A 26665-nucleotide genomic window follows, 5' to 3' on the forward strand; every position below is an offset into this window, starting at 1 on the left:
GAAAATTGGTTGGCAGGTAGCTTAGAACCAGAAAACCGACATAGGATAACTTTTACCCCGTTTTCTTTCTTTTTTTTTATTCCGCGCGGACGGAGTCGCGGGAAAAGCTAGTAAAACATAAAAAAGAAAAAGTTTATAATGATTAGTCGGATTATAAACAGTCGAAGTTCACAATTTAAGCGACAACGTCTCTATTCAAGCGGCATGTACGAGTATTTAAATAATTGGGACAGCGTGTCTATTTCAAACACTAATGCTTCAACACGGAAACATCCGACCTAGTTAACAGAGCTATGGCTATAAAAAGTTTGTGCAATCAAATACATTATGTGCATTTGCATAATGTAACCAGAGTGGGAGTCAGCGACAGGTTGCCCTCCTTGTGCGTTAACTACATTTGTAAGTGTATTTGTAACTACAAGTTTTCACTGTCTAACCACATTTTGAACATATTGAGAAAGAAAAAGCTGATGAATATCTGATTGAAATCGTATCTGAAAACTTGAACATATCCCTTTTATCGAACGAATCAAGTATTAAAATATTTTTAAATTTAAATGTCAAATAGAATCCTGCCAGATAGTCACTAGCATGTTTTAGTTTTATTAGGTTTTATTTACCCACGCCATCTATCGCCGTTTACCGATGCCACAAATATTATTCATCCTAATAGGTAAGTATAAAACATGTTTTTAATTAATATTCAAACTAGGCATACTTGAAGGAGTATCGATCTAGTCTATGCTCTCCTCTCCTTACTCAGTAATGCTACATCAAGACATCGTTTGACGTTAATTAAAAATTTCCACTCTTTATTAAAAGTTGTAGCGATCTTTATACCTCATATTTCAACTTGGCTATTTAATTTGACAGATACATTTTTCATTAGAGTCCGCTTTATTTAATGAAACCAGAGCAAAATTGCTCTGATAATTATAAAAATCTACTAGTCTTCTAGTTATTTAAAAAAAAAACAAAAAAATGGGACCCACCTGCAAGCACTTCCTTTCGATTAAAATAATTTTTATCAAAATCGGACCACCAGGGGCCGAGTTTCGCGGTAACACACATAAAAAAAAAAAAAAAAAAAAAAAATACAGTCGAATTGATAACCTCCTTCTTTTTGAAGTCGGCTAAAAATATGATTATGTCAAATCGGTCTGTAAATATTAATAAAGTAATTAGGCTTTTATATAAAAAGGAGAGAGCTAAGAAGTAATCAATTTCTTGTTTATTTTACGCAGAATATAGATGGGAGTTGTACAGAATACAAATCAGCTATTTACGTATTCTAGAAGAATCTTTAATATTGAAAATCGCAAACATTCGTAATACATATTTATATGTTAAATGAAAATGTATAAACGTACAAACATTATACAAAAACAATAATTTTGCTTTTATCTCCGTGCAAAAGTGCCTTAAAATCGATGTAAAATTCAGTGAACCGTTAAAGATTTGGCAAGAACATTTGAAAGCCTGCTGTCAACAGAACCATCACTTTACACTCAAGCTGACAAGAACAATGTTCACACAACGAAAACTTCACTCGCAATCGCAATAAACCTAATTAAGTTACGACTTTGTTTTTGCAAATTGATTATATATATAATACTAGTTTGAACCGCGACTCAGGCCGCAGAAATAAAAAAAATTAAAAAGTGTGTGATCTTCCAGACTATGTTCTACGACTGTGCCAAATTTCATAAAGATCCGTTGAGCCGTTCCGGAGATGCCTTCAAACAAACATCCATCCATCCATCCATCCATACTTCCATCCATCTATCTAAATATTCGCATTTATAATATTAGTATATGTTAATTTATCTTGACATGGCTTTGCCTTGTTTAAACCCCAATAGGTTTCTACACACCCAAAAATAAATGATCGTAAGATGGAAAATGTAATGAGATATATAAATGCGAAGGGATGCTTTTTTCGTTATATAATTTCTGCTTTAATTTTTTTAATGAATTTTTAATCGAAATAAATACAGCTTTACCGAAATCCCCACAAAATTGCTGTAAGGATTTTGCATTCATATTTAAAAAAGATCTTCCGAGAATAAATCTTTAGAAAAAAAACAACTACCGGAGCATTGACCAACACAGTTTGAGACACACAAAGAAAACAATTGAAATTAAAACACACAGCTTCCGGGAATACGTTTCTGTAAACATAAGTTCGTACATTCACAGATACGACGCAAACTGAATCATGCTTTGAACGATTTGTATTTTAATTTAATTACTTTCCCAATAAATAATTAAGAAAACAAAATAAGATCATATAAGGACCATAATCGCAATCAAATAGTATACCTACCACTTTCCTCTGTCGTTTACGATTTATTGTTTTTTTTTTTTTTAGTCATTTCAAACTTTTTGCAATGTCTAGTGTAACTGGTCTTCTACAAACTGCCTACTAAAATCCATATGTCCATCAGCCAGAACAACTTTAATGTTATTTGCTGGATACTTTTAAATATTGATTTAGTGTGTAATAAAAAAAATACTCAACACGCACGAAAAGACTTCGTTCTAATACTAGCTCAATACAGTGAAACTAAAATGAACTCTCACTATAAAGAACACGAATTATTTATGAATAAAATTAATACTAAGTTACGCTAACACATAGAAGGGAGTTAACAAGGGATCGCTCAGCACAATCGTTGGCTTGCATTATACATTGCAAGCCAGCAAGCCGCTTTGGCTTGCATTATAAGTAATGCAAGCCTCGCTATAACAGCATAGTTAAGCCGCCCTATATTTTCAAGTAACAAACTCAATTTCCTCCACACGTTAACAACGTGAACGACCTCATCATATAATAATGAATGCAACGTGATATAGTCAGGTATTAAAATTGATCAATTGTACGTGATATAAGCAAAATGTATCATCTTAGTAACGGTACAAGGAATTATAATGGAAGGCCAATTATCCATTGTTATAAGGAATTTGGTGATTCATTTGAATCAGTCATCGTCATGTAATTTTCACTTTTCATTATACAAAACTGCAAAGTTATATTTATACAGCGGCAATACAGACAAATTAAAATATATGTGATTTTAAAAGAAACCACGGAATCGCTCGGATATTAGCACTTAAGTAAGCGTTACAATTATGTTTCAATCTTATTAATATAAATGGGAATGTTAATGGGGATGTTTGTTAGAAAGTATCTCCAGAACGGCTCAACGAATCTTGATGAAATTTGGCATAGATGTAGAACATAGTCTGGAAGAACACATAAGCTATTTATTAAGTTTTTTTAATGCTGTGTGGACAGAGCCGCGGGCGACTACTAGTTAAATATATCTTTACCGGTAAGAAATAATATTAAGACAATAATACCAAGAATCAAGATGAGAACTAATAAATATTGTTTTCAAAAATATAAAAAAAAATCAAAGTATGTGGTAAATGATGGGTTGTAATTTAAACAATAACAATAATTTAAAAAAATGACGGTAGCTAATAAACTCTTATCGTGTTTGTAAACAATGACTAGAAATATCAATTTATCACATCATTTTACAAGATATGTATGTTATGCTCATAATCAAACAACGTGCAAGTATCAAAAACATTTACTCACCAATTTGATAGTAGCATAAACAAATCAACACTAGAAAAACAATCCAAGATACCACAATTGGTCCATCTTGCACAAACAGGCAGCCCATTTCCGATACATTCAACATTATATTTCACGATTTTAACAGATAATCCACTATACAGTCCTTTAGAAGACACAAACAATACAATACTGAGTGAATTATTGTAACTTGGATAATGAGCGATATAAGAATTGTCTATTATCTTTGGATATAAAGAAGCGACTCCTTTGTACAGCATGTGGGTAGGCGCAGGTCGATGTCACCACCTGACACTAAAGATATGCGACGCTTGGCAGACGAAAGCGTGACGTGATCCAAGTATTCGACGGAAAAATTGTTCAATCGCCACCCGGAAATAAATTGCGAATAATTAAAACACCCTATCACTTTACAGTATGTGAAAATTATTGCACATTTTGCAGGATAAGGTGTGGCATCTAATCTTATTCTTTGGTTCACATGATGCTTCATAAGCTTTTAATATTGTATTTTGTAGATAGCCTCTAATAAATAGCACTCAAAACAATAACTATAAATGTAATTTCAAAGTTATAAAAACAAAATAAAAAACAACTCTTTGTTGAAGTTATTTACACTGGCATGAAATACAGTAAACTCGAGCCGTATTTAAAAAGGAAAGTGAAAAAAAAAAACAAACAAATTTCCCGCGTTTTCGGTTGATCGCTTTGATGATCGATGAGATAAACGCGCGCGCAACGAACCCGCCGCGTGGACTGACCTGCGCGGGCGCGCGCTGCCGGCACAATGCACTCGTAAATGATAACGAAAATAAAACCGCCTCCCAGGGGGAAAAGGAACAAAACATCTATTTTATCACCTGCTTTCGAAAGTAAGACGATTAGAGTTAACGCTCGCAATCTCGAGTGTCAATGAACTAAATATGGAGACGATGGAGATAGATTTTAACAAGACATCTATTGACATGTAAAGCGTTTGGAATAATGGCAACAAGTAACGTTTTCTCTATCTAGTTGGACTCAAACTTTAAGACTCACGCTGATTGTTAAAAACTGCAAACCGTGGAAACAGAGGGAAGTGATGCCAATTCGAAAAATATAACAAAGGAGTGATATATTGCCGAATAATAAGACATCACATTTCTTTGAGGATTTTTGTCCACTTTATTTTATAAGTAAAATCTATACAATATACGAATAATGCACAGCGTATAACAGATTTACTATGAAAAATCATAAACACGGTATCATATAATAACTACTATTTTTGTATTAAATAATACTCTTTCCAGTAAAAGATACGCATTTTCTACATTGTTAATAAAACAAGTCCCTTATAAAATACATGCTTTCAAATTGTCAGAAAATATACAAGGAATGTAACAGCTCTGAATTCTATGCCGTCCCTATTCGAGATAAAAAAAGGAAATAGAAGTTTCCGAAGCTAACTTGTCTCAACAACATCAAGACAAATTATAGCCAATTAAACTGTTACGTCTTCGGATAAATTAAGAAACATCTAACCTACTTCGATCCAATCTTTTAAATGCATCAATGGATTAAAATAAACTAGGATACGATGACGAAATTCAACGCAATTTTAAAATATAAAATTAATCTCAAAAATCAAAAGTTACTTTGCGTTAAATTCTGTAACTCGGCAGTTAAAGGATACATCGTTTCTATACAAAAATATAGCTTACTATGAAATCAAGCTATTGTAGCTTAAAGACGTGACCAATCTTGAAAAGGACACCCGCCACATTAATATAAAATCCGTGCAAGCCGAAGTAGTCTTAGATACAAAGACCCAGAAAAGGTAATCGCGTGAATAAGTCTGACAGATGGTTCAAAAACCGGTATTGTGGTGCAAAAATGATTCATACGTTGCGAGGTAAGTCACGATTGGTTATACATCATTATAACATCATAGCAGATGTAGGGCCTAAAGTGAACCATATAATCTTGCCTTTTTGATACCGATTCTTTAACCACAAATACCAGAAAGAATTTGAACACAGGATTGTGAAAGTTACAAAGAACCTCGATTTGAACAAGGGAAGAAAGTTACATCATTCAATTTGATTTCAAATTTTCAAAACAATCAATTCGCTAAAAGAATTTCTCAAAAGCACCAAATAATTGAACTAAAATAACATTGTTTATAAACATAATTGATGATAGAATAACAAAACATAAGTTAAATCGAATGGAAATCGGACAGCTGACAAACACATTCTACTTCATAAACAACATGCAATTTAGAGGCAGATCCATAAATAAACACTAGCACAATGTTTGTCATAAACAATTACCCTCTACAGGATCGTCAGTTCTGAATGTCTGTCAAACTCCAACATTGACTAGTTGACTAAAATTTCCAGTTAATGTTTAGACCGATAAAAAAATTGGTACATCACGTTAATGATGTTATTCCATAAAAGTTCTAGAAGTTTATCAAGGCAGCTAATTTTAACCTTTAGGTCATATTTGAATGGATGCAAATATAAATTACTAGCTGTCGCCCGAGACTCCGTCCGCGCGCAGTTAAAAAAAAATAAAAAATTAAAAATAGATGTTGGCCGATTCTCAGACCTACTGAATATGCTCACAAAATTTCATGAGAATCGGTCAAGCCGTTTCGGAGGAGTACGGTGACGAAAACTGTGACACGAGAATTTTATATATTAGGTGTAATCTTACTAATATTATAAATGCGAATGTTTTGATAGATGGATGTTTGTTACAGGATATCTCTAGAACAGCTCAATGGATCTCACTGAAATCTAGCATAGATGTAGAACATAGACTGGAAAAACACAATGGCTAATAATTTAGTTTTTTTTATACCGCGCGGATGGAGTCACGGGCGACAGCTAGTATTGTTACATATAGTCACGAGACGCTAGATGAAAATTTATTAAAGTTTTCAGAATAGCTGCGTCAAATTTATCACCGGCAATAAATTATGTGGAAGCTTTATGTGTTTTCACAATGCACATTATTTTCCGGGTCAAGTGATGTTTTAAGAATGTTTACATCTCCACATTCATTATGAGAAACTACGAGGTTAAAGTTTAATGATATTACATTATGTTAATCTTTTTTTTAAATCCGTATTTTATTAACGGACAGTTAGATTTTGTGTACCAAAACTTGATATTTTAAAATGATGTGAACATTAATAGTACTGAACACTGTAAGCATGAAACTTTGATAGCGTTTATTTTACAGCAGGATATAAACTTTGAGACTCAAAATGCTAGCTAGTCATTTAATAGACACTGAAACGACGAAATAAAATAATACACAGCAACATAAGGCCACAGTGCACCAATTGAAGATAACAAAACAGTTCGTAAAGATCATATTGACGAAATAACCACAACACTGTTAAAGCAATATTCCACTTAACAAAACTACCAGGGGCTCGTTACATCTATAAACAAAGTTTACAGTACCGAGCTTTGCGTTAAGCTTATCGAGCATGAAAAGGAGCGCCTCCTTTGATGTTAACAAACTCACCGCTGAACTCGGCCTTACACTTGACGCCACGAAAAGCCCTTGACACTTGCCAGTTTACGAGTGAAAGTGGTGTACACGTAAGACTACGCTCGTCTTCAGTTTATGAAATCGTTACACAATTAGGTACTAGGCAATCTAGATCTAAAGCATTGACTGTTATCAAGATGTCTTTTTGTTTAAAATTCGAACAGATTTTAACAGCATTTTGCAAGAGATTTTAACAGCAATGTCCAAACCAGATCAGCGAAACCATGTAGGTATATATGTTAAAAGTATGAAGAATCAAATGTTGACTAAATTAACGTCTTCTTTTATTTACGTATAAATATATGCAAACCACTTCTCATGCATTGCCTTTAACAGCGAAGGTAAAATAACATCTATATTCATTGAGACTTCAATGTCCTGACTTTCAGGGACGACTCGAGACATCCGACCTTGCACTAGTTGCAACCGAGCAAGCCTTCCTATTTGTTATTATCGTTTCATAACTACACAGTTGAAAACAACTACAACAAGATACAAATAAAAATGCACGTTATCGAATGCATTTTATCGAAGAATTTTACACTTTTCCAAGTTTTTTAAAATTATAGATACGATGAAGAACCTAATATTTTTTCCAAAGTAGTTTTGTTTCCGCTTAGGTTAGTTCATAGAAAATCAATACACGTGGTTGTCAACCTGTTGTTTGATCACCGCCCACATAGCTCTCATAAAGTATCAAATTACTTTATCTTTTGTAACGAGAAGAAAATATCTACAGCGTATGTGACAAAGAAAAAAAGATAACGCAAACATATATGTGACTAGTCAATTAAACAGACGACCAATTAGAAAACGGTTACATATAAAATAAAATTTAGGTATCATCCGACATCACATTGTATTTGAACATAAAATAAAATGCACACACGCTATCGTTAATATTGAATTTTTAACGTAAACAGTATTTCCCAAATGTCAATAACAAATTAAGTACCTCATTGATACTATTATAACGTACATTCCAGTTCCCAAATGAGACAAAATAATTGTGTAATATCTTTTTATAGCACCAGGTTGGAACAGCCTAAGTTAATAAACAAAACATGTAGGCTCAGAGGGATCTAGTTATATTAGTCGACAATATTACAACCAACAACAGTTCGTGCTATATTAAATCCAGCATAAACATAGCCAGTAACTGAAATAAAAGTCAATAAACACATTAACGTAAACATTAATTTAGATCAGGATATTCCCAATAGGATATTACAAAGTTATTTCAGACATATAAAAGGCCGAAGTTACATGCTAAAAATTTATTCGAGCATTTACCGATAGGTAGGAATAGGTACGAAAAGGTAAAAGCTCAAAGGAAACGAAAGGTAAAACATTTCTGGAATTCTTAGAGAGATGCGTGATAAGCATATTTCTATCCCAATCAATATTAGTAACAATTATCATGAATGTTACGATATTGGTTTTGACTATTAAACAATGATTTAATTTAACAGCCTATTAAAGTAAATTTAGTAGCCTAAACGACTGATCTTGAACCGACTGATTTTATCATTCGTATTCTCCACCTGAGTATACAGTCAGTCGGGTTTTATAATTGATTATGGACAAATACTGTTATCATTATTTTAAAAACAAAACTGGCACTATACTGCACTGTCAGCTGCGATTAAAAAGCATGTATTAGAAGAAAGCGGCGTCGGCAACGGCACGGTCTATTTGCCTCGTCTCTTATAATTTCTCTCGCTGAAGTAACCTCAATAAACATGTCATACTCGATTATGTTGCCCTTAGTTAATTATAAATTACACGAAAAGATTTAATCATAACAACTTCTACAATGAGTCTTTAAGGAATTAATTTTCCGCGATCAAATTAATGATTGATGATAAGATTGATATGCCTTTCTAATGTTAACCTTATTAAAATACGTAGATCGGTGCCCCCGGGATCTTTTATAAAACTCCCATTGTCGATATTATTGCAACTGTAATAATTACTGTAGGTACGCTTATTTAAGTATGTGATAAGTTAAGTCCTAGACTCTAAACGTTAATACTCATGAAACAAACACTGTTTGCAACAACATTAAAAAGCGCGGCGTTAAAAAATGAATTCACTTCTCAAATATAATTCAATATAAAATAAAAAATTAATCTAAAATATTCATATGACTTTAAGACGTGAAATGTTTAGAAGCAGAAACAAATGCAAGCTAACAACCTTGTCCTATATACCGCAAAAGTTTGCTGAGGCCGCCTCGATAATATTTCAGTACGACAACCTCCAGCATACCTGCGCTTATACAACTTTTACATGAGGACAACAGTGAAACAGATCAGTATATTAGAACAGTACTGCTATTCTTTGAACGCTGAGACAGAACTCTCTTGGCAGTAAGTGTGCCTTCAAGCAATAGCAGTATTGCTCTGTCTACTATTCTGCTTCACTGTGCCGCCCTCGTGTGAAACTAGCATTAAATAATTCAAGCTGCCCACACGAGCTTAGCCCGTTCGTTTTACTCCTGACGGCAAGTAGCTCTAAACGTAAGTCCCTGAACTACGAATGGCAATGTTTAATTTTGTATAAAGCTATTGCATATGACGGAGAATGCTCGTATGTTAAAACTAACAAATCTCTTATGGTTGGTTTCTGAGACCAAAATCTCTGTTAAAAACATATCGCCGTCCTGTTATTATCTTTGACAAAACAAAGATGAACATATATTTTAACGGGGTTTTGGTCTCAGAAAATTTGTAAACCATTGAAAAAGAGAAATGAAATAAAATCTTACCGTATCGATATCAAAGATCGATTAAGAAAAAAAAAAATGGTCAATAAATCCATCACTTAGATTCTAAACCCGATAAAAACTATGAATAAAATTTTATTTTTAATAAAAGTAAAAGCTTGTGTTCTATAGCACAAAGATCAGGGTATGTACATAAACTTCAAGAGATAGAGGTTTCTCTCGAGTACTTTTTGCTCTCACTAAATAAGATTAAAATTGAAAGCTCCAGTATTACCTAACCACACGGGTGTACTAAAGACAAATACAGTATTTGAAAGGCAGAAAGGACAACATTATATAATGTAATATTGTATAATGAAGTTCAGAGTGTTAAAAAACGATGATTTTGCTCAACTGTTAGGTTTTGTAGTACAACAAAATAAAGATATTTTACTAGTAGTGTGAATTTAGAATACATTAAATGAAAAAGCAAAAGTACTATAAAATCAAGCTCTAAACCGGTAAATTCATAAAGTCCGTGACTTGGCGTCCGAGTTTCATAAAAATAAAGAACAATTATATTGGCCAGCGGTATTCAGTTTCTAGGAACGTAAAGAGATAAGATACAGAACAAAGAGCAGCCGAGGTTTAAGAACTTAGCGAAAACAAAGATTTTAGCGTGAAGTAGTAAACTTGTAAAAATTATTGGAATAACTATACTACTTTCATTGTTTAAAAATAAACCAATGAAGCCTGAAACTAAACATATTTTTTATACATCAATTAAAAAAACGAGGTAATCTACATCTATTTGAATTCTCATTTACCTGTATAGAAAGAAAGTTATAAAAATAAGCTAACTTATAATTATCAACTCACCATCTCCATCACTAGGCACGGGATTCAACCCCCCGACACGTTTCGCGCTCGAGGCACGTGGGGTCGGCTGCGCCCGCCGGCATGGCGGCGTGCATTCCGGACCCTTTGTACGCTGCCAAATAAAATAAAATAATTCTATATAACATGACCTTTAACTTTAAAAAAAATATTAACTTTTAACTAAACTTTTTATCTCAACAGACTAATTGCGAAATATTACGCCACGATATTCTTATGTTTCGCGCCTTATTCTACTTAAAATTATACTTAAATCTCTAACTGCCCCACTCAGAGTTGTTAAGTGTTCACCTAAGGAGATCTTTAGTATAGATTTAATATGAAAAATTTACAGTATTCTACCGTTTAAATTACCATTGAACTGAGTGTGGCAGCTCGTTACCCTAGTAGAGACATATCTTTAAATGCATTATTATATTTACGTTGATAATAAGAGTACACAACTCACCACTTTAGCTTTATATTCCTTGAAGTAAACCCTCATCACGAATATTCACAAAATATGTAGACTCATGTATTTTATGAATATACATAAAAGAAAGAGTCCACTTTTTGACAAAGATATCGTTGAATTTAATATCGAGGGTATTTTCTTAGCTATCTAGAAGAACTTTTGATAAAAGACAAGAAAATAACTAATATTAATTCCAGTCAGATTATATATTACTAATATTTGCCCTTATGTGGTAAGGTGATAACATAGAAAAGTAATTTTGATTAAATGCAATAAGAAACACTACAAAAGTGTACCATTTTTTATATCATAAGGTGGCAAACGAGCAAGCGGTCACCTGAATACGCCTAAATAGCGAAGCGATAACTGCTCAAAAACATCCGCAAAATTGTAGATGCGTTGCCTGCCTTTAATAGACAGAGGAGGGAACAGAAAGAGGATAAATTTTATTCCAACTGTGCAGTTCATAATAAAATAAATGCTATACAATAATAAACTATATTTTTATTAAGCAATTCAGACTATGTAAGATATTTATGGGTTCAATACAAAATCGGTATGCCACTAATAAAAATAAAACAAATACAAATGTTTCGAACGTGACGAATCCTGACAAACGAATATTAAACTTGAAAGCTAACAAACTAAGTCCTACATAATCTCGAAATTGGTCAGGATTTAGTTAAATCGAAGTTTGTCGACTTGCTAAGTCGAAAAGTGACTTAATCAATCAACTACAATCTATTAACCGGCTTGAAATTATCGACTATCATAAGATATTCAAATATAAAGACCCGTCAGATATAATATCTTATTCAAAGTATTTGTAAGTCATTATTATATAAAAGGCCCTGTCATATTTGAAACCAGACTGCTTAAAATTTATACGTATGACTATATCGAAGTGAGTCGAGTGAGAAATGTTGTTTACAGAGTACCTACCACGAAAAATTTGCGATATAGTATTCGAATTCGACAGTTTTCTGATTAGTTCGACCGTTCCGTAAAAACTGTCAGTTAAAACTGAGCGTATGTAGCGGTAGCTTGAGTTTATTATTAAATTACCAAACTTGATCTTGATGCAGAAAGAAAAGTAGGAGTACTATATGAAAATTAATTTAACCCCTTTCCTTGTAACCGTCTTCGTTTCGCTATTTATTAATATGCAGTCTAAGTACTAATCACGTTTTTTTTTATAATACGTCTTAAATCATCTTGTTCCAATCGGCCAGTACTCAAAGTGAAACACTGCGCGATAAAAAATCGTCGCGTTTTAAAAGCGCTGCTGTATGACCTGCTACGAAAATGAATTTGTTCTATTTGAACGATTTTTAACGCGCGATTAAAAAGCGCCCTAGCGTGCGAATTAAGACTTAAAACAACGAATTGTCAAATCTGTTGCGAAATAACCTGAAACGGACACTATATATTAAGTAGCATACTGTCCTTCAAAGCCTAGATAGAATGTCGTTCTAAATGGACTGGCATACCCACTCGACCGCATGTCGGCTTCTATTACAAAAGGTTCTGTGAATTTCCACTACCGAAATACAGGTACAGAAATATTGCTATCTAAGTTATTTCAAAGAGAATGTAAGGGACGGTATATTTTGTTGGTGTTTCGATAGACTAACCGCAAATTAAAAACATAAATAAAATATATCTACTATTTCTTGTATACAATATTGGTTTGTAATAATATAGCCTTCACTCCCATAACTCGAGCGTCGGTGGCTCAGCGGCTAAGCACTTGTAATCTACAGGTCCTGGGTTCGATTCGATGTTTTCTTTAGAGATTATTATGCGAAATCTATTTTATTTGCTGTTTATACCCGAACTTGCGGACGAACAGAAAGACAGACAGACAAAAACATTAAAAATTCGTTTTTCGTTACCAGCAACGTGAATACATCATGTGTACGCCATTTAAAACAAGTTAAAATATAAGTAAAAATTTTAATAAAAAAACTCAAGTATTCTAAACCGATTGCTAATTTCTTTTCACGTAAGAGCTAAAACTATTATGGTTTGTCATGTCAATACGTAAGTAATCTGTGAGTTAAGAAGCAAGAAAAACCGTTGTTACCTAATTGGGAATTCATTGTTAACACATTTACCACGGCCTTGACATCAAGATCATGAGCGTGCAGCTATCGAATACTAACAAGGTATTGTTCATTAGATAATCGATTTTAATCGTGTTACGATATGAGTCACGTTTCATACGATACGACAAATTTCTTTTAATATTTTCTATATAACATAAAATGGAACGAATCATTACAGACAGAAATAGCTACAGCTTTTTTTAATTACAGATTTCCTATCGAGTCATTTCGATTGGCAACAAATTACCGTTTTACCGTATATGGGCTGTTGGAAACAAGGCTAAAACACCATACCACTTCCCACAACGGACATTACTTCGGTTTTGTTGTTGTATCGTCAATGCCAAAAGTACTTCAATACCGAAGCTAATGATCTACACGACTGTACATTGTTGTACTTTTCAAAGACATCAACGGGAACATACATAACTTGGTGTTTGTTGCATTGTTATGAGAAAAAAATTCCCTAGGATTTAGCTTTGTATCGTCGATAGGAAAAGCTCTAGAATATTAAATGCAAGCTATCAACACGAATGTACACGTAAAATCGATTACAACATGTTGAAATCCAATAGTACGGACTGGATAAGTCGTAATATCTGCCATTGTATCATCACTAAGAAAAACGCTTTTATGTAGCACGAAGTTAATAATCTACGCGACTGTACAGAGTACTTTCCATATAAATCGATTAAAGCATGTTGAAATCCAAGGCTTTCATACACGAGCACAACGAATCTGAATCAGCTTTAATGTTGCGTGACATTTTGAAAGTAATACATTCCTTTATACTTGACACTTTCTCTGTAACATGTACAATAACATACGCACAAATTGTTTGACTCCATTCAAATTTACTTCAGTAACATTATATCGTAGAAACGATATTTTATACAAAAAAATATATATTTCTTTTGTAAGGTATCAAAAATACTTCTTTCAATTGACATTATAAGAAGCATTTTACAATAAGTCCAATCAATTGCAAGCCACTAACAATAAACACATCTAACAAATTAAAAACAAAACCGCGATGATCACGAATTAATAAATAAAACTAATACATCTTCTTTAAAGTGCAGAGAATAAAAAAACTTGACAAATGATTGTCAAATGTACTACTACCAATAGAACATATCGCGATGCGCGCGACAGACCGCGCCGTCGACAACTGACGCGTGCGCAGGCCTCTTTCACTTAGGTAAAGGCCGCTACCCAATGCAACATAGAATTAGGTACGTCACTGCATTCCTAATTTAACTTTGACGAAATACATGCATCTATAATAAGGCATTCATAATATTTAATAGACCCACTACTTAACAAATTTTACTAATTTTTCAATTTAAATATCATAAGATTTCATGTCGTAAACAAGAATTCAAAACTAGTTAACATAAAGACAAGCGCACTAAGTTAAATCTGTTATTGTTATTCATTACTTCAGTAAAAAACATTTGACATTCGTGTCATTAACCTTTAAATACAACTATTAAATTTCACTTGTACAATGCGCATTAACAACTATGATAAGTGTGGGTATTAAAAAAAACATCGTTATACGACGCTTTTCGTCATTCTATGAATGTGAAGTATGACATGCGATTACTATGAAATCGATATCATAAACGAAGAGCCGTCAGTAACAATTAAGACACGATTGAAAATAGTTTTTAATTTAAAAATCAGTCTAACTGTCCCACTCACTGTTGTTCCTTGTGGAGTAAATATAAGAAAACTTTTTGTTGTATTTTAGGTTATCATTGTATTATAAATAAATAAAAATAAATAAAAACTACACTAAGCGATTATTTAAGTTATCATTACACCCTTTTAAGGACTTTTAAGTCCTGCAGGTAGTTCATTAAAATTTTCTTATGGAAAGATATTTGGAGTAAAAGAAGGTGAATTAAACGAGTAAAATAATATGAAGTAACTTAATTTCTAATTTCTTGCAAAAAAATTTAACCATGATTTGAGATATTAAAATGTTACACGCAAATTACAAAGTTGAGAATATTTTTGACTGAATCCTATTATCTCAAAATGTATACAGAACACCGATACTAAGCGGAGATGGTAACCAAATACGAAGACTTCACGGCGACGAGACGAGGTCGACGATGTGCCATGACTCCTTACACACAATACGATCGATTGAAACGTGGGCGCTACCAAAATTGGTTATGTTTGAATCAACCATTATAAACTGAGCTCTGAATCTAAAAAAATATGATTTTAGGAAAAATTTCCTCAATTAAAACTAAAAAGAATCTATGGCAAAACGGTAATTTAGAGAACCAGTTTATAAATTAACAAAAGAAAGTCTGATCGTGGGTTTCTGAGACTAAAAATCCTCGTTTAAAACGTATATAACTACCTCTGTTTTGTCAAAGATATGTTTTGCACAGAGATGTTGGTCTCAGTAATCAACGGTAAAAGGAATTTTAAATTACAACTATACATATGGTTGGAATCCTGCATACTTATTTCAAATATATAATAGCTAATAAGTTAACAAAAACAAAACACAACACAATTAATTTCATAACAATAATTGTCGATAGATGTCGCTCCGACTACCAATAAATCTTAAAATGATCATATTTAATTTAGTTTCTAAGATTTCAGAGAACTTCAAAATATATATATATATATATATATATATATATATATATATATATATATATATATATATATATATATATATATATATATATATATATATATATACATATATCTATCTTCTATATATATAAAAGAAAGTCGTGTTAGTTACACTTTTTATAACTCAAGAACGGCTGAATCGATTTGACTGAAAATTGGTGGGCAGGTAGCTTAGAACCAGGAAACGGACATAGGATAATTTTTACCCCGTTTTCTATTTTTTATTCTGCGCGGACGGAGTCGCGGGTAAAAGCTAGTAATTAAAATAAAAATTTTAATGATAATAAGGGCTAATAGGGATAAGGTATAATTTAACTATTATAATCCATAAATTTATTAACTCGTCAAAATATAATCCGCTTAGCCAACGTTCATTGTTCTTTTCTAAACAAAAAATAAATTTAGTTTGAGCGTTAAGCCGATCATTCAATATAGAAAACTTTTATAAAGATATTGTATTTTTTAAATAATGTAGAACAGATAACCTACGTCATTTAATAATACACTAGCTGTGATCCGCGACTCCGTCCGCGCGGGATTAAAAAAAACTTAATACGAAGCATATGTGTTCTTCCAGACTATGTTCTACATCTGTGCCTAATTTCATCAAGATCCGTTAAGCAGTTTTGGAAATACCTTCAAACAAATATCCATCCATTCATCTATCCATCTCCATAGGGAAAAATTCTATACTTCTAAAAATTATAAGTTTTAAAAATGAGTTTTATAATGTAATAAAATAATACTAAAATCGAAAAAGTCTCACTAAACCAATAAGTTTTTTGAAGAGAAATATGAAAAAAGAGAATTTAGGTTTTAAATCAAGTTCTTAAACATTATTAACTTATAAATGTGAAAAATATCATAATTTTTTTTTATAAGATAAGGGGGCAAACCAGCAGCGGGAATACCAAAGTGTTCATCGACCACCTATGGACACCTGCACTACCAGAGGAATTGCAATTAAAGTTCACCATAGAAATCTAATATATAAAATTCTCGTGTCACAGTTTTCGTTCCGTACTCCTCCGAAACGGCTTGACCGATTCTCATGAAATTTTGTGAGCATATTCAGTAGGTCTGAGAATCGGCCAACATCTATTTTTCATAACCCTCCCCCCCATTTTTTAACTGCGCGCGGACGGAGTCGCGGGCGACAGCTAGTATTCATATAGAAATACTGCAATAACAACATCTTTCATGTGAATATTTTCGACAGTTTGAACATCGTAACATATTTTTATTTATTGTTAGGAAACTTCAAACTTCTTGTGCACACAAGTTTAACTTTAATAAATACGTCATATAAAACAAAAGGCTCAATAGAATAAAAACAAAAACGAATATAATTCGCACACAAGATAATTACAATGATAAATCAAAACACAAAGGTGAAGGTTTTTACGTGTAGCGTATTCGATACCAAATACGGTATAATGTTTGGAGGAAAATGTACTAAAATAAAATAAACTCGTTCATTTTTACAAACGCTAAGAAAAGCCTTGAAATTCGGCTTAACATAAGCAAATAATTTTAAATGGCTGCTTGCTGCTAGAATAATTGTAAATTGAAATAAATATATCCGCTTCAATTTTATAAGTAATGATCAAATATTTTGACTTGTTAGGATAGCGAGAACTGACTAATTTAAGTTCCTGATCGACCGTAGATCTATTCAATTAATAGTATTAGAGTGTCTTTGTGCCATTATTTCGCGAAAATGATGTATTTTTGTTACTTATTACGAAAAATTCAGTTTTAGAATTTTTCTTTGTCTGTCTGTCCGCAAAACCGCTTGTTCCTGGTAATAGGGACTACTACTGGAAGATAGCTAATATGTGCGGGCGTTACTCAGGTTACTTCTTTTTAGTTCTGCGTTGAGGAACTCGCGGGCTACCGCTAGTTAGTAATATAGACACATTATATTTATTCTCAAGATTTGTTTTAACATCTGTAGCTATAACTTATTTACCTAATTTAATGTGTACATTTGTTCAGAAATTGTCAGTAAAAAATTTTGTCAAAGTAAAATGTACTAATTTTGCATACAGTTGTTAATCTATTTATATATTCGTATAACTCACCGGCGGACAATCATTGATTCCATTTTCAACCAAGATGTCTTCAAATAACAGATCTGCTTCACAAGGGGAACATAAATTACTGAGCAATTCACTAAACCTTTCTACTTTACGCACACACACCGCCCCCAACAGTCCTCCTACATCTGCGCTTTTCACTTTTGGCACAACACATCTTTCTTCTAAATTCACATAGCTATCATTTTTATGAACAATCTTCGTTTCTTTAACAATTGGAATGTGAGAATTTTTTTGATTATTTTTGAGCTCCCTTTGTTGAGACAAGATATTTGTATCTAAGGCTTCGTTGTTGATGCTTATTTCAACATTTCTATCTTTAATATTGTTTCCAACTACAATATCATTAAATAAATTTTCAAACGTCTCTTTCTCCATACTCGTCGAAAGAGTTTTATCGCCTAGTATATTATTAAATATTTCGTCGACGTTTTCATGTTTTTCATCATCTATTATATTAACTACGTTATCATCAGTCGAAGATTTCTTTTCATCATTATTTGGACTATTTTTTTCATCGACAGTTTTTCCTTTAGGACTAGTGACTATAAAATTACTTTTGTCTTTCGCTAATATATTTTTATTAATGGAATGTTTAAGTTTCGTTCTAATAGCACCAATTTCTTTGTCTAAAACGCAAGTCGTAGTCGCCATGCTTTTTAAATTTTCTTTTTCGTTGCTCTGTCTTCTATTATTGGTTCGAACTTTATCCCTTTCGATTACTTTGGAATTTTTCGATGTTTTATCGTCTTCCATTAACGAATTGGCAGATGAGCTTCTGTTGTTAGTTTTCTTTGGAGACGTGGAGGAGTCCACATTCGCTGCGGCTGCTCTAAGACGAGATGTTCTTGTTGTCCTAATAGGCAGAGATGTTGTCGCCGTATTAAGATTTATTTCTGAAGAAGACTTGAGGTTACTTGCAGTTTTTTCTGATGGGCTTCGATTCGTCGCTTTCTTAGGCCGCCTGAAATTGAAAAATAATAAAAATTAATAAAAAGTTACAAATTCATAAAAATAGATATATATAATAGGTATCTATAAATTACTGGTATTTTATAGGAATGATAAATTATAATTAAATATAATGAACTCTCAATAAACAGATATACCAACCAACCAAAAGATAATATTTTTGTGCTGGCAGCTTTGAAAACATATTTATATCATGTCTCAAGTATAATTAAAAAATTGAAAATGCATCATCCTTACCGTTCGGTAACATTAGCAGAGAAAAGCGTAGCTGTTCTAGCCATCAGCTGCTTTCGTCTCTCTTCCTTATATTTCTGTATTCTGGCCGCGCGGGCCTCATCTGGCGATTGACTCATTGTGCTACTTCTACTTCTCAGACGATGTCACGTACACCAGCAGCTTTTTCTATGGACTCTATTCTTCTTCTTTACACTAGCACGGAACTTCTTTAGCATGGCGACATCTAGTACGCGGGGCGGAATACTTGGCAGTGATCAGGCTAAAGCTGGAGGTAGGCGTTAAAGTTGCGGCTATAACCTGGAACGAATTAAAAATAAATGAGTAATCGGATCTACAAATCACGAACCGATAGAAAATTATCGGTTTAATAACTAATTGTACAAAGTCAAACTTGTGTCGGGACTTCCATTTAGAATACATGAGTAATCTGAACTGAAAACGGGTCAGTGACAAAATCGCAAACAATGATGTTTCATTTGCGAAGACGAGGTGAAGTAAGGACGCGTTACGAGCGGGCCATGGAAAGCCTTTGTTCCATTGTTGTGTCTCCCCTCATGCTATGGGAATGTCAAAATATCAATTGATTGTTTTAAGGGAAGTCGGATTAGCATCATTAAATGGTATGTAAACATGCCTAATCATTATTTTGATATTCATATCATTAAAACATGGTCGAATTTCAATGTTTTTGCGTGTAACGTTTTTAAAGTGGGAGTGAGATATGGTCATCAGTGGTCGGCACTGATCATGACACAACGTGTCAACAACTTTAAACAAAACTTTTTTTTTTATTAAATCACGTTCTCGTGATCCAAATTAATAAAGCTAATAAATGTGCAGATGATCAAATACGTAAAACATAAAATTTCCACCGTGTGAAATCTAATATATAAAATTCTCGTGTCACAGTTTTCGTTCCCGTACTCCTCCGACACGGCTTGACCGATTCTCATGAAATTTTGTGAGCCTATTGAGTAGGTGTGAGAATCGGCCAACATCTATTTTTCATACCCCCCCCCCATTTTTTAACTGCGCGCGGACGGAGTCACGGGCGACAGCTAGTAATATATACAATCCTGTACCATGTCTAGAACATTCGCCAGTTAGCACACAACATTTACGTTAATCATACACAAGTTGCGGTCACGCCAGCACATCGTACTGTTTACAAACGATACTTGATTTCGTAACGTGTATATTGGAAAATCAATTATCTTGAAACACGCTCACTTAATCAATTAAACCAATAGATCTGGTTATTACGTAGGGTTTCCCTCTCTCAGGATGTATCGGGTAAAACTTGTGTCCAACTTTCACTTTACGCTGTCCACTGAGATAAATTTCATATTATTGCAAGTTATAACTTCGAGTCCAGAATAAGCATGTTACGTTCAGTATGAACATAAACTATATAGTACTAGTTAAGTATTATATTATCTGTGATGAAAAGCAAATAAGAGTATATAAGTTGAAAATTTTGTCGCTAACTATTGATCGCATCATTTTCATTGAACGAAATTGCTCACATAAATATTTTCCATAAATTAAGGATAAATTTCTTCATCAATACAGTAAAGTGCCACAAATTTGAATCGACTAACATAAAGTATGACTCATACACTGTTATACATATTTCCCACATTTCTACTTTCTTTAACATTCAACAGTTGTACAGACTACCGAAATAAAGTAAACATAACCTCAAGAATGTTATTACTAAGTTATAACGAAAATATTACTCTACTCATCGCAGTAAATGTTACATTACATTTCTTACATCCTTTTTATATGGTTTTTATATTTTTTTATTTTCTACGAACCTTCATCAAGTGTTCCCTAATATGATGAAGTGGTTTTATTATTAAAGTTTACATAATAAATTGACTTATACAAGTATACAGAAGAGAGTAATCAAAAACAACAAAGCGTTTCAAAAATGATGTCACCACAACCACAACATCTTGCAATTTCATTATATTATCGTCTCCAAGAGTATTTATAATAGGAGTAAAGATGAAAAATGGAAAAACTAATTAAAGTAAAAAAAGATGTAGGATGTAGGTACATCAATGCCAGATGAAAAGGAAGTGTAAATCAATATTTAATGGTTCCATATAAGATTTGATTTCTATAAATTTAAGTAATAAACTTTTTCTCATAAAGTGTAGTACAAAATTGACCTAAAGCTACTACTTCAGTCTAACCAAGATAACTAAAAGAGAAAAAAGTAAGAACTTTTTCTTCCGAACGGAAATAAAAAAATGGACCAATAAACGCTATATACACGTTCCACCGTTTTTTTTTTTCTGCTAAAAGAGGATGCAAGAAATCTACCAGAAAGCAATACATCAATATAAATCTTAATTGTCTGTAAAAAGTAGACTTTAGAATGTTGTTCTACAAATGGAGTGGACATAGTTTATAGACATTCGATTTCTGACTTAACTACAACTAAAACGAACCACTTTCTACACACAATACTAACAAGTCTACAAAATAATACATTCACTTAGAATAGAAACTATAAATATTGTTCTATTAATTTGATTTTTTGCCGCACAGAATTTAAAAGGCGTAAAATATTTGTCGCGGTCAAAGGTGGGCATTAACTCGTTAATCCGTTAATCGTTAATTAACGAAGTTAACATTTTCCTTAACGGATTAACTTTTAAGTTAAATTCAAAAAGTGTTAACGCTCTTGTTAACTTCCGTTAAATTCTACTTCCGTTAATTTAGTCCGTTAATTGTTACAAATTACAATAGACGTGTTGTCATTTTATTTAAATTATGCATCAGGCTACATTCGTAAGATCGGCTATGTTCGGGGATCATCGGCGAGTCGAATGATGACCGAGAACGAGAGAGAACGAGAACGAGCGAGTGTGATGCATGTTATACAATACACCGAGCGGCCGGGATAGACGTGATCAAAAGAGTACCACAGAATCCTTGTTAGAAAATAGTGACGATTTAAACAAACTTACCTCTATCAAATATTGCGAAGTTTAGGCGCTAGACACCTTCAAAGTTTAATAATTATTTCACATTTACACAAACATCTCTAAAAGTCTTTATTACATTTTATTCACATTAAAACTGGTTTTCATTTATTTAAAATCACTTTTTTTAGAAAAAGACTTTGTTATAAAATCAACATAAGGTTCGAAAACACTTTACTCTTAATACAATAATTGTTATACGTGAGACGCAAAATCTATTAAAAGAGATAAACTCTGCGTTGAATTGCAATCAAAATAATCGAGATTACTCTTCAACGTCGTACCTAAAATACAACTAAACTTTGTTGCAGACAAAAATGTTTATTTTAATGTTGGAGTTTAAAGATAACAAAAAATATAAAAAAAAATAGTTTATGGTTCATTTGAAAAAGCGTACAAATAGGATTTTTTTGTCATTGCGTAGATAAGAAACAAACAATGAAAAATAAATTTAAAAATTCGAAAGACGAAATGTGCACGCAATAAACGTTCCTCAAAAACAAAAGGGATTTAGGTGTTTATTACCGTCGTTTGTTTTTTTGGGGCTTCTTCATAGTCAACGAAAAATAATTTTGCATTTTAAAAATATGAACAAAGGATCAAATGGACAGCCCGCACAGAGAATGCGATAACGAACTCGATGGATTTATGGCCCCAACCCTTCTAATGGTCGGGGATGCACGTGCGCTGCGCAAAGACAATAGCGAAGATAATTTGTTTGTTTACAAAAAAAAGTATACGACAAAACGAGAAGGAATGAGGAAAAAGATAAAATAATTATGTTAGTGAAATAATGTTAAACTGTGTTATACTAAATTTAATATATGAAATGTTGCCACAAGTGACCTTTACAAAAAGACATCGATTTTATTACGTATATCGAAAGTTTATTTTAAAACTAATCGAATGTCGTTGAAAATAATTCAAAACCATATTCTTACTAATTAACTATAACGATTTTATAGGTGATAAGAAAGAGAGAAGACATCACCCGCGATTGGTTGTTTTCGTTATGTCGTGTAACTTATGCTCTATACACTGAGAGTAATTTAACTTGATTTAACATATAACAAGAGATCGGACGATAGATCATTAGATGCTAGAAGTTTTCGAAGGCATCTCAGTTGTATAGTTTGATGCGTTGAGATGTATCACTGGATTGGTTATATAGTTTATTTATCAATGTTATAATAAGTTTGCTCTGATGTTAGAAGTTTTATTAATAAATCTATATTAATAAATAAAAAGTACGTAAAAAATGATAAGTCTGTTCGTGGGTCCTTAGCTAAAATAAAATAAAAAAATATTACCAAATTATACATAAAAATAAATGTTCAGTTGTTGGAGTAAGAGCAAATGAATATCCGGGTGCAATAGTAACAGATATTTTTTTTTTTTTTTTTTATATCATAAGGTGGCAAACGAGCAAACGGCCACCTGGATTCGCTGCAATAGCGAGGCGACCGTTGCCCATAGACATCCGCAAATGCAGACGCGTTGCCTACCTTTAATCAACGGAGAAGAGGACGCACAGAAAGAGGATATTTCTCCTTCCTATTCGTCCTCTCCTCCGCCAAATCCACTTCCCCTTTCCATCCTTTCCTAATAAGAAAAGGGTGGGAAGGGAAAGAGGACTAAAATTAGGCCTCCGGGACCACACTCATCAGACGAAACGCGGAATTGCTTCCACTTCACGCCTGTCTTCTGTGTGGTCGTGGTATTCGTGCACCCAACAAATATTGTTGTTGCGGGATCTACCACTGTTAAAAATAAATAAAAATGTAAATACTGCCCAAAAGTTTTGATTGTTTTCTTTTGAATATTATCACATGTCTTACTGTTTAATAGAAAATTTGTGATGTCTAAATAGTTAGCTCTCTAATTCCGTGACGTCGGATTGTCGATAAAAAAATTGACTGAAAAAGTCAATTGTCCATCATTGTCAGTGTAGTATATAAGTGTGTGTAACTAGTGCATGCTATGTCATTATTATGGTACAGGCATTAGTACATCGCTCCTATTGTCTAAATTATATTTTAGTATTATATAACTAAATTATAGATAGGATTAGCGATCTCCCGAGATTTCGTAAGGGCAGTAAAAAAAATAGCCTAAGTTCTATTGAAAGTCTCGACAAAATCGGTCCTTGCGATTCGGAGATTATTCATATGGCCATTTCCCGCTTGCGCCTTATACTCGTAATATAAACAAAAATTAACTTTAACTGTTAACTTTAACTTGCGTTAAATTTTCGTAAATTAAACGCTTTAACGATTAACGAAGTTAAATTTTTATTTAACGAATTAACGATTAACGAAGTTAACTTTTTGATTAACTGTGCCCACCTATGGTCGCGGTTAATTCAGTCACACTTAAGTATTCTAATCACTATGAAATCATTGTTAACATTACTTTATCAAAATTATTATGAGTTAGTTATGTAAATACAATTGTGACGTCACAAGATTACCGGACATGTTATGTTTAAGCTAGTACTAATTCATAATGCAAGTTTATTTTCGTAATTGGCCCCAACTCATAATAAAGTTAGCGTAGTGAAATGATACATTTGATTTAATCGAAGCTATTGTTATGCTTCCAGTATATTAATATTTAAATGTAAACAAAGTTGAAAGTAATTTAACAGCAAACATAATAATTACACGTTTGTCCATTAAAAAATCCAGGAGTTAGCCGGAAAATCTCTCAAATCTCTCGTAAACATTGTAATATATTCCAGAAAGATTACAAAGAAAATCTCACAAAGTAAAGTAAATATCCTAAGATGAATTTTCTTCCGCAAAATGTGCAAAATTACAACACTATCGATGGGTTTAGGAACTCATTTGAAACCAAATTATATAGTTTTCTTTACTAAAAGGGCGAAGATTTATTCTTCCAATTATACTCTTATACGATTATAACAAATGCAATACCCGCATTAAAACCGCTTGCGTGATAACGAGACGCTATCGAACTCTTAGCTTTTTGTATCATAATTGTTCACGTGACTGTCTCACAGTCTGATTCGCACATCTCTGAGATGCAACGATAAGTTGTGACGACAAGCCACGCGAAGATCCGCATAGAGTACATTGAACGCAGCACTGTACTAAATTTATTGATACATCATAGCTGAAAGTCTGATTCAAAATTAAAAAACAAAGTTGTTACACTAGCGTACTTGTATTTTATTTTTTGTTGTCGTGAGCTCTTAATATATCGCGATTGTAACCCGCCGAGGGACTCTGGTTTCTGAACGAATCCTGGACATGAATCGTAACACAAAATTTTCATAAATATTAATATGACAACCTAAATAAATAAATTGAAAGGCAAACAGATAAATAAATTTGCAAGAAAATTGAATAGGCAAGCGTATACGTAAGCTGATTTACAAACAAACCGTATTTGATTTGACAACTCGCTTTGCGACCACGGAAAGTTTTGACATTTCCAATAAAACATTCGTACATCTTTATTTTTATGATGACTTCAAGACTTTCATTGTTATATTTTGCATTTCTTATATTCCAAAATTAAGTTATTTCATAGCGTTTGTATTCTTACGCTGATTGAATTATTAGACTTTTGACGTTTTTCATGGTGAAAATTCGCGATGAGTGACATTATCTATAAAAAAACAAATTTGTCAAAAAAAATAATGTTTTACCGGATGTTCTAGACTGTTAAACAAGCCCTTTGTGTGGAATAAAAGAAATTCGTCTGTCTGGACGGCCAGATGCGACCGATTTTCAACCGGACGGGAATGGGCTGCATTTCACCGTTATTTAAATTAAGTAGCATTTGCTCGCACTCCGGGCCACCATTACGTCGTAAGCAATCATCTCTGATCGACGAAAATATCCCGCATACAGGGATAAGGTAACTGATATTTCAAAATTGAACTCAAGTATTCTGAATACCTTTAAAAGAAAGGTTTGATCTTAGATAAATTGTTAAAATTATACCAAATACTATCATTAGAACTTTCTTAAAATTATAAAGACGAAGAAATTACAGAATAAATTATCAACAATATGTTTGCTAATTGCTAACATTGTGATGTCTCACGTCACAACGTCTCACGTTGACATTAGAGTTGTGTTTAAACATTGCCAATTATTCCGTACTCTGATTTTCCATTAAGGTTATCAGAGCAATAGTGCTGAGATAAATAATTAATTACAAAGCAATGTAACGATATCAATCAACGCAAATACATATCCCGCATTTCACGTGACGGTTGACACGCTGATTGATAACTACTCAATATTGAAATGTTCTTAGTGAAGCGACATTATCTACATCTCGTGAGTTTTTCTGACAATATTGTGCTTTGAGTTTTCTTGAGTCTCATACAAAT

General features: G+C 32.8%; 1 protein-coding gene across 5 annotated transcripts in view; it reads right to left on the minus strand.

Annotated features, from left to right (window-relative positions):
* Nucleotides 1-26665, minus strand: part of LOC106718315 (supervillin) — a 145026-nt gene that overhangs the window by 106437 nt on the left and 11924 nt on the right. For 3 of the 5 annotated variants that reach the window (XM_045680375.1, XM_045680374.1, XM_045680376.1), the window contains exons 2-4: nt 19301-19597; nt 18077-19055; nt 10746-10857 (exon numbers count right to left, since the gene is read on the minus strand). In XM_045680375.1, the coding sequence (XP_045536331.1) occupies nt 10746-10857; nt 18077-19055; nt 19301-19416 (1207 nt within the window). In that variant the 5' untranslated portion in view covers nt 19417-19597. Of the gene's footprint in view, nt 1-3607; nt 3790-10745; nt 10858-11211; nt 11289-18076; nt 19056-19300; nt 19598-26665 lie in introns of those variants that run through there. The other 2 variants (XM_045680377.1, XM_045680378.1) reach the window with 2 other exon arrangements.

The sequence above is a fragment of the Papilio machaon genome, chromosome 12 (genome assembly GCF_912999745.1).
Source record: "Papilio machaon chromosome 12, ilPapMach1.1, whole genome shotgun sequence".
Classification (NCBI taxonomy): domain Eukaryota; kingdom Metazoa; phylum Arthropoda; class Insecta; order Lepidoptera; family Papilionidae; genus Papilio; species Papilio machaon.